This window comes from Lepidochelys olivacea, assembly GCF_965140295.1.
Source record: "Lepidochelys olivacea isolate rLepOli2 genome assembly, chromosome: 4".
NCBI lineage: Eukaryota > Metazoa > Chordata > Testudines > Cheloniidae > Lepidochelys > Lepidochelys olivacea.
The window spans coordinates 91,252,676-91,269,107 of NC_140414.1; the positions used below are offsets into that span (position 1 = coordinate 91,252,676).

Below are 16,432 nucleotides of genomic sequence, written 5' to 3' on the forward strand. Positions count from 1 at the left end.
TGATTTAGATCATGAAGTTTGAGCTTAGCAAGTCTTGATAAATGAACATTGTTATGTGAACGTTTTCATTCTGGTACAAGAGGTACTTTTAACCTACTTGACGCTATGTAGTTATTACATACTGGTTTTTTGTTTGTTTTTTGGTTAAAGTTCTAAGCAGTAGCCAACTCATTACTCCAGGGATGAGGAATGCAGTATTTCTCACTCCACACTACAGTAACTAGAATAAATAATGGATTCAGGCTTATTACACTGACAGGATGGGTGACTGCTTTTATTCTTTATAACACTGCTTATTCTATATCTGTCCTAGTGTCTTCTGACTGGCCATGCTGAACTTCCAGTGATACTACCGAATATGCCATATCGGCCTGTTTCTCTCTCAATAGTCTTGGGACTCTTTTCTGTGCTGTTCCCTATCTAAGGAACGCCCTTTTTCTGGTCTGGTTTGTGAAGTCACTACTATCCTTTTTAAATATCTCTTGAAGCTCCACTTCCTTATGCCTACAGGAAACTTGTTAATTAAGCCTTCTACTTAATTCTATATAGAGTTCTCATATAAAAAAAAACCCTGTTCCCTCATGCTATGCACTAGAGTTTGCTAATTAACAGTATAATCTTAATGAGGCTCCTCCTTTTTGTTCCCTGATCTTATGTCATATCTGAAATTGGTCTAACGTCGAGGGGCAAGGATCTTGTCTTACCAGTATTGGGAGGCTTCAGCACATATATGGGGTGCTGTTAAAATATAACAAACAACTGTAGTAACATGAGGGAATTGAGATGTTTATATTTTTAAGCATGGGAGATTTGGATTGAATTGGTAGTTGTCACAGACTTCCTTTGTGAATTTTGGTAAGTGAACTTCTCAGTGCATTTGTTCCCTTGGGGGGTACCTCTTTTCTTTTACAAGGGGGCCTTCTGAGGATAGACTATAAATGGCTGGGAGGTGTTTCCAATACCAGCATAGGAGAGGGGGCATATAAGCACTTTAGAATGCACTTGCAGTATGTAGTCGAGGAAGCTCTAGAATTTTAATGAAAATTCAAATAAGTTAATGTCATAGAAACATAGAATATCAGGGTTGGAAGGGACCTCAGGAGGTCATCTAGTCCAGTGGTTCTCAAAGGTGGTCCACCGCTTGTTCAGGGAAAGCCCCGGCGGGCCCGACCGGTTTGTTTACCTGCTGTGTCCGCAGGTTTGGCCGATGGCAGCTCCCACTGGCCGCGGTTCGTCGCTCCAGGCTAATGGGGGCTGCGGGAAACGGCACAGGCCAAGGGACATGCTGGCTGCCCTTCCCACAGCCCCCATTGGCCTGGAACAGCGAACTGCGGCCAGTGCGAGCCGCAATTGGCCGAACGTGCAGACGTGGCGGGTAAACGAACCAGTCCGGCCCGCCAGGGGCTTTCCTTGAACAAGCGGCAGACCGGCTTTGAGAACCACTGATCTAGTCCAACCACCTGCTCAAAGCAGGACCAATCCCCAATTTTTGCCCCAGATCCTTAAATGGCCCCCTCAAAGATTGAACTCAGGACCCTGGGTTTAGCAGGCCAATGCTCAAACCACTGAGCTATCCCTCCCCCCTACTTGAGATGGTATGTCAACTTGAGATGATTCTCCAAGTGGGAGGAATAAAAATACTGAACAAAAGGTTAGTTATAATGATACTGAGGCAATACTTTGCATTTTTATACTGCCTTCAATCTAGGAGCTCAGTGTAGCTTCAGAATGTTCTTGGAAGTTAGATAAGTATTCTACAGCTGGAAAACTGAATTAAGATTAAGTGATTTCAGTTTCCAGTAGAAATCTGCAGCGGAGCTGAGAATAAAACAAAGGTCTCATGACTCCATCCTGTGCTTTGAACCAAATACCATATTCCCCCTCTGGAAGAGGTATGTTAATATTTTTTAGCCACAAGGTGAAGTGGCTGAATTAACCACATTCCAGAGTGTAGGAACTAATCCAGGAAATATTTTGAGATGTAATTATTCAGTTTTTTTCATAGCATTTATCATTCTGCTCTTAAGTTTGTAAATTAGAGGAAGGAACTCTTTCCAATTTACAGGTGATACCTGGTTTTTATGGTTTCTTCTTGGAATTAGCTACTTAGTGATCTCAGACCACGACCTCTTGGAGATTTCCTCCCCCAAATTAATTTTTCTAAAACTGCAGTTTGGTGTTCGGTAGTCACTCTTACAAATATTTTCCAAGAGAGCACTGATCTCTAGGGAACCAAAAAGAACATGGGTCACCTATGAACAGGACCTGTACTTGACATTTCCAGAGCTGGGAACTCAGCACCATTGAACTGGCTATGTTCGTATGTTAATTCTCAAAATGACTTTTGTTATAAATCCGCTGCATTCTCAAGACTTTTGAGCTTTGAAAACAAAGGAAGGGATCTGGAGATATTTTCAGATGTTAAATTCAGGATGCACTGTTCACAGGGGTGAAAGTAAGTCTAGGGACTTACTGGTATGGGGGCTGGGCTGGGGCTGCATCTGGTCCCCAGAAGGGGGCGGGGTCTCAGGCGGAAGGGGCGGGGGTGGGGGAGGTCAGAGCCAGCCCCGGCACACCCTGTACCAGCAAGTGCCTCATTTCCCCCTCCCCGGGGTAACAGTGGCAGCCGGGGCCTCTGGCAGCAGTTTAAAGGGCCCTGGGCGGTAGCAGTGGCCGGAGCCCTGGGCGCTTTAAATTGTCCCTGGAGCCCCGCCACCACTTCCCCGGGGCTCTGGGGACGGGGCTCTGGCCGCCACTACCATCCTAGGCCGTTTAAATCGTCCCCAGATCATGCTGGAGCCCTGGGGAAGCAGCGGCTGGGCTCCAGCAGGGGATGGTTTAAAGGGCCCAGGGCTCGACCGCCGCTACCGCCCCAGGCCCTTTAAATCGCTGCTCCAGCCCTGCCGCTGCTACCCCAGGGCTCTGGCAGCGGGGCTCCGGCAGCAATTTAAAGGGCCGGGGGCTCCAACTGCTGCTGGGAGCCACAGGTCCTTTGAATTGCGCCTGGGGAAGCCGATCCACCCCAGTACGGCGCACCAGCTTTTGCCGGTATACGGTACCGGGGCATACTGGCTTATTTTCACCTCTGGCTGTTCAAGCAGGGTTTCTGGAAGTCTTTCTCACACTCAGCTTCCAGATCTCTAGGGTGGAAGTTCATGGAAAGAATGAATCAACCTCTCCTTTTGCTTCCCAAGATGAACCCAGCAAGATCCCCCTCAATGCCTGGCAGGCACACCATTCTTGATACATAGTGTATAACAGGTGGCTAACTGAACAAATACAGATTCTAATGAACATGAAAATAATGCAAATTCAGCTTGTACTGTTTCTATACTACCTGATTCTGGAAGTTCTGTAGTATTTACTTTGCCAAGAATCTAATGTAGACTGTGGAAGAGGAGTCGTATATTTAAAAAAAAAAAATCATTTACTACATCAATTAGAGCAAGTCATTCTATAAAGTAAAAATTATTCTTGACCCTCTTCAAAAAAAAAAAAAAAAAAAAAAAAAAAAGTTGGTAGAGGTTGCTTTGTGGCTTTAAATTTTCTCCGTTTGGGAGCTGTTTAGCTTCATTTATTTTAATTTACACCAATCACAATTCGTACCAGACAGAGGTTTCTGGTGTCATGGAAACTCCCACAAAAGATCCAAACACTCAAGAATGGATTCTAAATGTTTCTATGCTTGCTTAAGTACTTCATTACCTTGTTGCAATAACTTGCAAACCAGAAAAAAATCACACAAACCTGGCTCTTTACCAGGTCTCAGATTTAAAACTAGAGTGATGTTGTGACATTTTTCTCAGATCAGTTACTCTTACAAAATGTACACTTAACATGTCAAAATAAGTAGTAAAACAGCACTTAGTAAAGGGTTTCTTTTTTGGCACACTTGTTGTGTCACTCATCTAATTTGCAAAATTCAGTAATCTGCAATGCATCTTAATGATCAGGGTGACTTAATGAGGTCCTGCTACACATTTGTAACTTGCATATACAAGTGGAACATATATAAGAGCATTTATAACTGCTCTTTTGTGTAGTTCAATAGTAAACTAACTAATTACTTTACCTACACTTAAATTTTAGGCCAGCATTGCCTAAAACACCATGAATTGTTTCTTCTTGGCTTGAAACTTTATGGACATAATGTTACAGCACCATCTGGTGTTGAGAAGTGTATTCATTTATGCTGAGATGCATATAAAGTCATGAAGCATCTTCCTTCCTAAATCTCCATGTAGTGTCCTACTTTATAAGACAGCCTAAAGCTTTTATGATCATCATACAAATCTTACGTATTTACAATGTCACTTAACCCCTCATGCCCAAGAGTGAGAGGGGGACTGTTGACATACCAATATGAAAACCAATATGGAATAAACTGAAATAATTTAAATACCTCGTTTAATCATATGGCAACTAAACTATCTTGTGGGTCTCATACATGGTATTAATCTGAATTATGTGGTCATGGCAAGTGGATAAGGAGAAAGGAGAAGTCCTTTTTTTCTTGGTGAAATTGATGTGCTGTATTTTAACATTGCATGTTCTGTCTAAAACAAAACATGCCTAAGAAGAGATTACATCCAGAGGAAAGGAATTCAGGTAAAACTTTAGTGATCATAATATCCAGAGGCCTGTATCTCTGCACTTCTAAAATAGTATTGAATCTTCTCACTCTTGTTTTGTTTACGTATAAAAAGCTTACCTTACTTGTCCTGTTACAAGGTGATTTGGAAAGCTCAGCACCTGAAATCAGATGTAAAGTGGCATTAATCAGAGCTGGCAAATGACAATCCAGTGATAGTTTAATATACCATTTTTCAATTAAAATTATGGGAAGAAAATTCTGATATACATAATTTCTCCTGCGGTCATAATCCTTTATTTTAATCCTAATGCATGTTAGTACAGTTTTCCTGGAATGGAGCTGTAAATCCATTTGGCTAAACATATTCAATTGCAGATTCTCTGGCTTAAATAGTAAAGTTGTCCTGTTGATTACTATTCCAGTAAATGTCATCTGAAAGTGACCATAATAACCTATTTGAGATAGAATGGAGGTATAGTTAATACTTTTCACTTCTGTCACTTCTGTTTACAAGCTTCAATTGATAGGACATGGTAAATTATGCAAAAACATCATTGTGCCAGTATACCTGAATGGCAACAAAGTTCTGAGAATCCTATTTATCCAATCTTGCAGACCCAGAAGTCTTTTAAGCTATCATTTGAAATATAGTAGAACTTGCTGTTCTTGTTCATTGCTTGTGCTTGTTCTACTCGCATATGGCTCAATTTACTTTGCAAAAGAAATTGCATACTGGTGCTATTTGTCCCTCATATGAAAATCAGCATACGTTAAGCTTCAGCCATCGGCATGGAAGTATTTTCTGATCATTTATGGTTTCAAAAACAGGAAAGAATCTGAGTGCCTTTTGAGCTAGAGGTAGTATTTAGAATTGCCAGTATAGAGAACTGTAACATGTTTTGTCCTTCCAAGATGGATTTTGACTTTCCCAAGTCAGGTACTTGCACAGAAGCACTGATTTGTGGAATCTGGGCAGATCCTATTTTGATCATTCTATCCAAAGTGCACAGATGAAACTGGATACTTTTGATATTGTATTAAAACAGTCTTATGGTAAGTCAAATCTTGGACTTAAACCTTTAAGGTGTTGTTTTTACTACACTTCTTTAAATGATATATGTGGCATAAAATTATTTTTATTTATATATAATAAAATATGCCTTTCTTATTTGGGCCAGACTTTATCCTTATATCTGTAGCAGCAGTAAGCGTCCCTTTAAAGTTCTATCTCTTTCTCCCTTAAATTACCAGGAGTGGAAACTTCTTCCAGAGGGAAGCCTGCCTCCATGAAAACATCTCTAGCATCTTGGACCAGTTCTGGCAAATCACTAACTAAATCAAAAGTACCCATTCGGAGAACTCCTAGCATCTCTTCAATCAGTAGTACCCAGAGTGAGCAAAGTACTTGCAGTAATAATTGTAAGTATCTTTGTCAGAGTTCTCTGCTGTTAACAGTTGTTCTCCACGACCAAATCCTTCAATCCTTAGCTGGCAAAAATTTATTTGAATGGGATTATTGCCTAGCTAAGGATTACTAGTTTTGGCCCTTAAGAATTTTGCCTTTTTATGTGTCTTTCATTCTGTAGTTTTCTCAGTTGAAGGGTCTTGAGACTTGGTGCCTGACTTAGCAAAAATGAACTTCTTAAAAAAAAAAACAAAACACAACAACTTTCTACGCTCTCTTGGTGCATTCCAAAACTTCCTGGCGTTACTGAGCATGATGCTTTCCTTGAAAGGGCTTTTTGTACATGGTGTAATAAGTTCAGAAAGTTTGAGCATTGTGAATTGGATGCCTGTTGTAACACTGAGAACAGTGCAACACAGCCCCTTTTTACCCATTTTTGATGAACTATAATTCATATGTTATCCTGGTGTGTTCTTAATGAAATGTACTATATAGATGAGACTTTAACATTTAATTGCTTTCTTGCTTGAAAGTTCTGAAATATACAGTTTCAAATTACTAAACTAAAGTAAATATAATCAGTACATTTTGGGTGTACAATTTAAATGTAAAAAGAATGAATTCTTGATAAAATGATCAGTCTAAATTACATATTGTTTATGGTCTTAAATAGTGGATAAACTAATGAAAACTCTTGTATATCGGTTGCAGGAATATTACAGAATGAAAAACCAGCAAAAAGCAACATAGAATCACTTTCCCTATCTATGGGTTAATTTAAAATTTAAATTTAAATTCAAATCTCATCTTACTATTCTATTGTCCTGTCTTTGGGGAAGGAAGTTCCTTTTATGCTAAACTACTAAAAAAAAAACAAACCTGAATTGAAGATGATTCATAGTACATATTTCTTTATCACTGAGTTGTCCTGATTGTTCCTGCTTTTTTTCTTTTCCCCTGAAAATAAAAACCTACCATGAGCTGAAAGGAATACGTATTTTTTTTTGTATTAAAATTTGCAACACATTTCTTCTATAATCAGAATGGTTCTGTTGCCCTGACAGCCATGTTGACTTTTGGTGTTCAATTTTTAGTACCATGACTGAAATTCTGAAGGAGGTTGTAAACGCTTTGTGCTCTCTCTCCTAACAAAGAAAGGTTCATCGCTTCATAACAAAGAGATGTATTCCTTTCAGATTAAGCATCCAAACCGATGACTCTTTCTTAGTGTGATTTGCTAGCTGGTTTAATCTGTGTTTGTCCTCTGCCTTGAAGCTTACAATTCTTTCCACTCTAATTCACTAAGAGCAAGCATGAGGAATATGAGAGGGTGAACATGGCTGCAGTCTTTCTGGCTTTAAGCTTGCTTTGATTCTTTTTAAATGACTATACCAGGAGGACTCCGCAGTTGTACAGAAACTGATTTTTCTCCTCATATTTTCATCAATTCTACACTAGCACCACGGACTGATTCAGGAAGCCACTATGATATTACCTTATTGACTTTGCTGGTAGTGGGATCTTACAGCTTTTTTATTATTCCTTTGTTAGCCACGTTTACTGGGAAAAGAAGTAGGTCATTAGCCTTCTTTAAATAAAAGCATGTTTGTTTTTTTGTTAAAGTTGGTAAATGTATCAAATTAAATGATTTAATTTGCTAGTTTCCAAGGACAATGCTTTTCTTAATTTAAATTAATAACTTTACAGAAAATTTTCAAACTAAATCTTGATTTCAATGTTTTTGTGATTGTAATCATGTCTGGATTACATGTGATTAATATTTTCTGTGCAGTGCAATTTTTTGCTGACTTTTTGAACCATCTTGTAGAGAGAATCAGTACAATTTTACTTTTTTTCTAGAGGCATACAGAGTATTTCTTGTCCTTTGTGATAGTTCATTAGACAATGACATCAGAATAAAATCGTAATTGGTAAAATCTAAAATTCTTGACTATCAGATTACTGGGACATTCGAGTGTCAAGATGGGATACTTCAGTAAACATAGTGTAATGTAACCTAGGATGATAATGTTCTGTTTAACATTAAACTGACAAATGATTTAGCTTGATATTTAAGATGATTAGTTGATTTTTTTTCTGTAAAAATAACTTCATGAAATATAACCTTCCTGTTGCTGCCTGCTCAGTCCTTTGTTGTGATTTCTCCTAATGGGTTAAATTTCCTATGATAGTAACATGCTGCCTTTGAGTCTAATGAGCACTTTGGTTTTATGACTCTCTTCTAAGGAAAGTCTGTGTTTGTGAAATTTTGGCATAACGTAATTGTGTATAATAAAAAAGAAAAGCATAATTTGCATGTGAGTTAATTATTTGCACTATTAAATGTGGTTGAGGATTGAAAAATGAGAATTGCAGCACCCTGACCTTTATTTAGCAATTGTGTAGTGTGCACATGGTAAATTGTATTATGATGTAAATAAAGATTGAGAACACAAGTGTGTAAATCATAAGGCTTGCAAGTATGAATTCCAAGTGCTATTTTTTCCTCGTATAGGAGTAATTGCATGCAAAGGAAATGAAGAAAGATGTAGAATTTCAGCAGTAAGATGCTGATCTCAGCAATTCACCTTGAGCCATAGGAATAAAAACCAGTCTGCTTTCACTTTGGCTTGACTTGAACGATGCTGTTCAGTAACTTGGTGGGGCTATTTTACATCTCCTATTACTGTATATAGAACAATTTGGGGGTGTCTCACTGATGGAAGTTTGATATAACAGCAAAATTATTTTTGAGTAATACTTGGATAACTCTGAAATTCTCAGGAGTGTAATCAGACTACTATAACTCGTTAGTCTGAACAATGGGCTCAAATGTCTAAAGTGTATATGCATTTTTGTACATGCCTGACTTGTACTCTGTGAACAAACCAAAGCTGCAAAACTTGGGCTTTGAAATGCATACAATGAGATTAGTCTTGGTGAATATCAGACAAAGCTTTATGCCAATTTATCCGTGTAGACAATATGGAAATACAGAAGCTTGTACTCAGCTATTTGTGATTGTTATAAAATGTTGCTAATTAAAGGTATAGGAAATAGGACCATCAGTAACTTACACGTGAGACTTAGTTTTTATAAAACATCTAGCTAAATGTGATAAGCTAATTCTCCAACTCTCTCTCTCTCTCCATATGATTTTTTGCAATAGCTACAAGTGCCACAATCATCATCAAGAATGGAGAATGGCCTTCAAAAGCTACCTGTCAAAATGGCATTTCTGGATCCATCTCTTTGAAGCCAGTGCCCAGACCTAGAGTGTACTCCTTAAAATCCACTCCAAAAGGTATCAGAATCTTTTTATACATAATGAAGCTAAAGTAATTCTTTACTAGCTTACATTGTTTTACATTACTGTTTCCCAAAGCAGCGACTTGCCAGTAGTAGTCCAAGAAACACTTGTTGGTAGTTTTGTGGAAAACTGGCTGATCATAGAATCATAGAATATCAGGGTTGGAAGGGACCCCAGAAGGTCATCTAGTCCAACCCCCTGCTTGAAGCAGGACCAATTCCCAGTTAAATCATCCCAGCCAGGGCTTTGTCAAGCCTGACCTTAAAAACCTCTAAGGAAGGAGATTCTACCACCTCCCTAGGTAACGCATTCCAGTGTTTCACCACCCTCTTAGTGAAAAAGTTTTTCCTAATATCCAATCTAAACCTCTCCCACTGCAACTTGAGACCATTACTCCTCGTTCTGTCATCTGCTACCATTGAGAACAGTCTAGAGCCATCCTCTTTGGAACCCCCTTTCAGGTAGTTGAAAGCAGCTATCAAATCCCCCCTCATTCTTCTCTTCTGCAGGCTAAACAATCCCAGCTCCCTCAGCCTCTCCTCATAAGTCATGTGTTCCAGACCCCTAATCATTTTTGTTGCCCTTCGCTGGACTCTTTCCAATCTATCCACATCCTTCCTGTAGTGTGGGGCCCAAAACTGGACACAGTACTCCAGATGAGGCCTCACCAATGTCGAATAGAGGGGAACGATCACGTCCCTCGATTTGCTCGCTATGCTCCTACTTGTACATCCCAAAATGCCATTGGCCTTCTTGGCAACAATGGCACACTGCTGACTCATATCCAGCTTCTCGTCCACTGTCACCCCTTGGTCCTTTTCCGCAGAACTGCTGCCTAGCCATTCGGTCCCTAGTCTGTAGCTGTGCATTGGGTTCTTCCATCCTAAGTGCAGGACCCTGCACTTATCCTTATTGAACCTCATCAGATTTCTTTTGGCCCAATCCTCCAATTTGTCTAGGTCCCTCTGTATCCTATCCCTCCCCTCCAGCGTATCTACCACTCCTCCCGGTTTAGTATCATCCGCAAATTTGCTGAGAGTGCAATCCACACCATCCTCCAGATCATTTATGAAGATATTGAACAAAACCGGCCCCAGGACCGACCCTTGGGGCACTCCACTTGATACTGGCTGCCAACTAGACATGGAGCCATTGATCACTACCCGTTGAGCCCGACAATCTAGCCAGCTTTCTACCCACCTTATAGTGCATTCATCCAGCCCATACTTCCTTAACTTGCTGACAAGAATACTGTGGGAGACCGTGTCAAAAGCTTTGCTAAAGTCAAGAAACAATACATCCACTGCTTTCCCTTCATCCACAGAACCAGTAATCTCATCATAAAAGGCGATTAGATTAGTCAGGCATGACCTTCCCTTGGTGAATCCATGCTGGCTGTTCCTGATCACTTTCCTCTCATGCAAGTGCTTCAGGATTGATTCTTTGAGGACCTGCTCCATGATTTTTCCAGGGACTGAGGTGAGGCTGACTGGCCTGTAGTTCCCAGGATCCTCCTTCTTCCCTTTTTTAAAGATTGGCACTACATTAGCCTTTTTCCAGTCATCCAGGACTTCCTCGGTTCGCCACGAGTTTTCAAAGATAATGGCCAATGGCTCTGCAATCACAGCCGCCAATTTCTTCAGCACTCTCAGATGCAACTCGTCCGGTCCCATGGACTTGTGCACGTCCAGCTTTTCTAAATAGTCCCTAACCACCTCTATCTCCACAGAGGGCTGGCCATCTCTTCCCCATTTTGTGATGCCCAGCGCAGCAGTCTGGGAGCTGACCTTGTTAGTGAAGACAGAGGCAAAAAAAGCATTGAGTACATTAGCTTTTTCCACATCCTCTGTCACTAGGTTGCCTCCCTCATTCAGTAAGGGGCATGATGACATGATGGTGTGTTATTTCCGGCTGTTCACGTTGCATTAAGATGGCCAAAAATATATTACTTCTGCTGTAGTTGCTTGTGCTCTAGAATTACCTTAAGACTACTTCCATTTCCAACAGATATTGAAAAGTAGTAACTCTCAGCACCTTCATCAGACTCTAACAGAAAATGTGATCTGACCTCATACTCAATTATACCAAACAGTTGCCACATATGACTGTAACAAAACCCATACATTCAATATTATTCTGCCTAAAGTTGCTGAAAGTTTGCCATTAAAGTGTGGGTTGTTGGTTGGTTTTTTTTTTTTTTTTTTTTTTTGCATTAAGCCTAAGTTTGAAGTATTACTGTTTGGTATCTGTTGGAGATGGAGGTGGAAAAGGGCACTTGCCAATGGTTAAGTAAATCAAAATAGAAGGGAGGAGATGGTCTATCTGGGTGGCTGTCTTCACCCGACTTGTTACCTGGTAACAGAGCACAATATGAAAGAGCAGGGGTAAGGCAAGAAATGTGTATAAAAGGAGTTCCCGTCCTCAAGTGGGCAAAGAGAACAAGAGTATGTCTACAAAGCAAAGAGAGACCTGTGTCTGGATCGGGCTCACGGGGCTGTTTGCATTGTTGTGCAGACATCTAGGCTCTGGGATGATATCGCTGCGGGGGGGGGGGGGGTGCCTGAGCCTGGAAGTCTACACTGCAATGAAACAGCCCCGCAGTGCAAGCCTGAGTCAATGGGTACAGTCCAGATGTGGGATTTTCTTTGCTGTGTGGACATACTCCAAGTATGGCCTCAAGAGACCATAGCCAGTCAATGCACTGTTCACATGAACACTTGATGATACAGGGTAGGGGTATATCCCAACTGCTTCCCAAGCTAGACAAATTCAGATTGGAAATAGGCGTAAATGTTTAACAGTGAAAATAAGTCCTTGGAACAATTTACCAAGGGTCATGGTGGATTCTCCATCACTGACCATTTTTAAATGCAGATCTATAAAACATCCAATCTTCTCTAGGAATTTTTTTGGGGAAGTTCTCTGGCCTGCGTTATACAGGTCAGACTAGATAATCACAATGATCACTTCTGGCTATGGAATCTATGCATTCCCATCCCTACTCATAAAAATGCTGCATTTAACACTTGACCAGGATGAAGAATAAGTATGAATGTAAAATAGGGAAGGAAACCTTGACTTTCCATTTTAGAGCTTTTTTTTAAAATGCTCCTCCCAAAATTAATTTTAGGTGATTGTAACCCTTCTGCCAGTCAGAGTTGGCAGTAACAAGGGCCGGGTTCGGTATCTAGGGATTCCTTTTCACCAATACAGCACAAAACCAGCTTAAGCCCCCACCCAGTGACCTGGGACAATTGCACACCACCCCCTGGGCACCTCTAAGAGGCAATACTTCCCCTCTCGCAAGCACAGAGTCTGAGTGTAGCAAAAAACTTTTTAACAAAAGGAGGGAAATAATGCGGCATTAATTTGGGGAAACTGCAAACAGGGTTTATAAACAAACCATGAGCAAAAGACCCACCACCCAGTAAGCTGGGCAGTGTCCTTTTCCCCTCAGGTTCTTAAGTCCAGCAACCCAAAAGTCCCTTTAACATGCCTGTCCCTTCTCTGTACCCCACTCACAGTTGCTGTCCTTCGACAGTGCAGACACAGAGTTCAAAGGTGTATTTGCAGAGTTCAGCTCCCACCCTGGATGTGGGGTGAGGGATAGGGGAAGAGAAGGCACCTTACTTGTCCCACTGCTCGGGCACTCACTCGCCGCTCCTCTCGGTGGGGCTCTGCTCTGGCACTCTCTGCCTGCTGCCTGCACCAAGATGTCTTCGGGGCCTTCCCCCTTAACACAGCTCTCAGTGATTTCAACTGTTAGTGGGAGATCCTCACTGCTGGTGCACATTGGGCAGTCTCTTGCATCAGAAACTCTGTCCAAAAGCAAGTCTAATACTTAGACCTAGGTATCTGACTTCAGCTCTGCAGCCTGTAACAATTCTCAATTGAGTCTAAACTAGCTCTGTTATTAAACAGTAGAGTGAGGAACAGTCAAATGATGTCTGGGGCTCTTAGGCAAGGCTCATACCACCAGGTACAAGTACCTGTGCCTGCCCTCTCTCAACTCACTGGGCTTTGGAATCCATGTCCCCTGACTAACAACTTCCATTCAGTTGCGGGTGGGTCCCTCAACTGGGCAATGCCAAGTACAGTTCTGCTGTCCTTGATTCACACAGCAAGGCTAACAATCCTTTATTACTCCTGCCCCAACAACAAGGAGACTGGGGATCCCCCACCAGCCAAAAATGACCATTTGGGCGAGCAATCCCATAATGCTGAGCATGTAGGCAGGGTGGGTGTGGCCATGCAAACGAGATCAGCTTCTGAAGTCCTTTTCCACAGCTCACCACTAGATGTCAGGGGAGAGCTCATTCGGACTCTGTTTACATGATAACATTAGAAGAGAGTTTTCAGTGCAAAATCTATTGTCACATATTATGCAGCTTCAGTTTGACCCCACCCTGCTCAACCCACAGAGGAGAGGGAGCTTGAGGAAAGGTAGTCATCGTCTAACCCTTCCAAGGGTGAGGGGACCATGGAGAGAATGCGCAATCATTGAGTTAGGGTACGAGTGTCTGAGATACATAGCCTGCCCTCCTCAGATGTTACTGCCCCACCTTCCAGTGGGAGTCCAGAAACTCCTCTACCAGACACTAGCTCCTTCTGCTGCCCTCATTTCTAATGCCTCTTACCGGCTAAGGAGAAATCAGAGTTTTGCTTTTGGCAGAGACTGGGTACTTGTGCTATAACCTCTGCTGCTGCGAGTAGTTTATTTTAAACACCATCTCCCAGTTCTTGTTAAACGTTTCATTCTGGTTCCTCTCCATGTATGCAGTGTCTGCACTGCAGCTGGGAGATCTAATTCCCAGCTCCCTTAGAGACCTACATTCTAGCGCTCTTTGAGCTAGGGTGCTAAAAATAGCAGTGTGGCCGCAGCGGGCTAGCCACGAGAATACAGCCCCATCAGAGATTGTAAGTATGTATTTGGGGTAACAGCCTGTGGTGCTGCAGCTACACTTCTATTTTAGTGCGCTAGCTCAAGCGGACCTAGAGCGTGTGTCTACCAGATCTAGGAATCACACCTTCTAGCTGCAGCATAGACATACCCTTAAGTGACTGTATGTAGGACTTCTCCATCAGCTGATAAGCTTAATAGTGCTGTTTACAACCATAGAATGCATCTGTCCAGGTGCCGGTTTTTCTTAAATCTTCCTTTGTACAGTATAGCAGCTGAACTGCTGCCATACATGGTCTGAATGGAGTAGCAGCTTCATTCACTGGCCAAAATGAAGTGGAGATGGCAGAAAAGCTTTCTCCGAAATACTTACTGCTAAAATGTTTCTGTCAGGCACATTTTGGGCTAAGAGGTGACTGAACTCAGACATGTCTAAGTCAGGAGTGGTGGTGTTGCACATTTTTGTATTTCAGTGAAAAGTAGGAATTGGAGATAGGGATGGGGAAGTAAGAAGAGAATTTAATGAAAACCACAACAGAAAAAATTGGATTTAAAACACTGAATAACAGAAGCGATTTAACGCTTTGACAGGATGACAAGCTATAAAGTAACTTGTAACTATGAAAGGCAGGGGCCCTGAGGTTGTACTTTGCTGCTTTTTTTTTTTTTTGCAACTTCTATATTTTAGATGTAATAAAAGGTAAATTGAATTTTGGAATACATCTGAAAATGCGTTTACTAACCCTCCTTATTAACTTAAAACTATTAAAAGTATCTTATTTTTTCTATTCTCAATTTTCAATAAAGAAAATTGACTTAAAGTAGTTTTTATTCATCTAAGTCATTGTTCTGCCATTTTAAAAATCTTTCTAAAGGAGACTATAGTTCAGAATCAATTTCCTCTTTAACTGCATGTTAATTATTAAAAAAAAAAATTCAGGGTTTTAAATGATCAGTAACCTTAAGTTATTTTCTTAAATTGGACAAGTTCTTATCACTGATCTAGTTTTTTAAATTTAAAAACCTAATCTAAGTCTTCGTTTTTTTAGGAACAAAGAACAAGTCTGGTTCACCGAACCAATGTATACCAAAATCAGCTGGACCATTTCTTCCAGCAAGGAAAACCAGTGAGCCAAGAGGCAACCAGCCATTGGGTAAAGTCTTTCTCATTTACACTTTGCAGTCTTCCCTTTCTTCAGTGAGAGCTTTGCTGTTCAATTTTTAAATGCTCAAGATTGCCAGTTCTAGCAGAGCTTCAGCCGTAGCTGAAACTTTGAAAGTGGAGATGGATTTCACAAATCTGTTCCCAATACAAAAATCCCTAATTTCCTTTTTTTGTCAGAGTGAAATACTAACCTTTCATTTTCTGGAAAAAAGATTAAAGGGCCTGTAATATCACTTGTTTATCTATATTTAAATTTGTATGTATAAAAACAAATGTTTTATAAGCAGGATTGGAATAATGCTTACTTAGAGTATACATACAAGATAAGGCACAAATTTAGCACCTTCTTGGAGTTTTTGTTTAACTTAGAGTCTCTGTCAGAGCTTGCTCCTAAGCTTGGCTATTTCTAGGATAACACTTCTGCCCCTTTACCTCCCTGCCTCAGATACTCAAAACCTTTTTAATGCTGAATTAGAGTTTAAAAGGACATATCTAGTTGGTTGTCTACACATTTAAAAGTACGGATCTGAATCTTCATCAAAGGTTCTAGAATCTGATACCTTGTCATAGGTGTTCACTGACTACTCACAAAGTTCCTAGCATGTGGTTAGAGTTAAAACTGAACTGCATCAGACACTGGCTAATGTACAGTAGTTAAGATACAATGCAAATTGTGTTGCCCCCTATTTACTGAAGCATATGCTTGTAGGGTCTCACATGGAGACTTTGATACTTCCTATGCACAGAGAGATGAGTTGAGCCTTTTAATTCTTAATTTTTATCTTTGCAAATTGGACCAAGTAACAGGGTTCTTGAAAACCAATAAACCTACTCTAAAATTCTTTATTTTTAAGTCTCTACCATGCAAGAGTTATCAGTAATAGTTCCACTTAATTGATCTTTACACTAAAGGTTACTGTCAATTATATGGTCCTTAGGTCATACTAATAAAAGGCAAATTAGCTTTTTTTCCCTGTTAATTTGGAAGGTCACATTCTCTAGTGTGTAACCATTGGTTAACATTTTTCTCCTTTTTGAAAAGGATCTGTAAATATTTG

At 40.6% G+C, this 16,432-nt stretch overlaps 1 protein-coding gene across 5 annotated transcripts in view; it reads left to right on the top strand.

The window, feature by feature from the left end:
* MTUS1 (microtubule associated scaffold protein 1) overlaps nt 1-16,432 on the top strand; it is a 202,678-nt gene that overhangs the window by 72,413 nt on the left and 113,833 nt on the right. For 4 of the 5 annotated variants that reach the window (XR_014711532.1, XM_084627576.1, XM_084627578.1 and 1 more), the window contains exons 4-6: nt 5,846-6,013; nt 9,169-9,303; nt 15,259-15,363. Coding sequence is in view for 4 of the 5 variants with exons in the window: in XM_084627576.1 (XP_084483702.1) it covers nt 5,846-6,013; nt 9,169-9,303; nt 15,259-15,363 (408 nt within the window). In the remaining variant the exon portion in view is untranslated. Of the gene's footprint in view, nt 1-5,845; nt 6,014-7,112; nt 7,572-9,168; nt 9,304-15,258; nt 15,364-16,432 lie in introns of those variants that run through there. The other variant, XM_084627579.1, reaches the window with a different exon arrangement.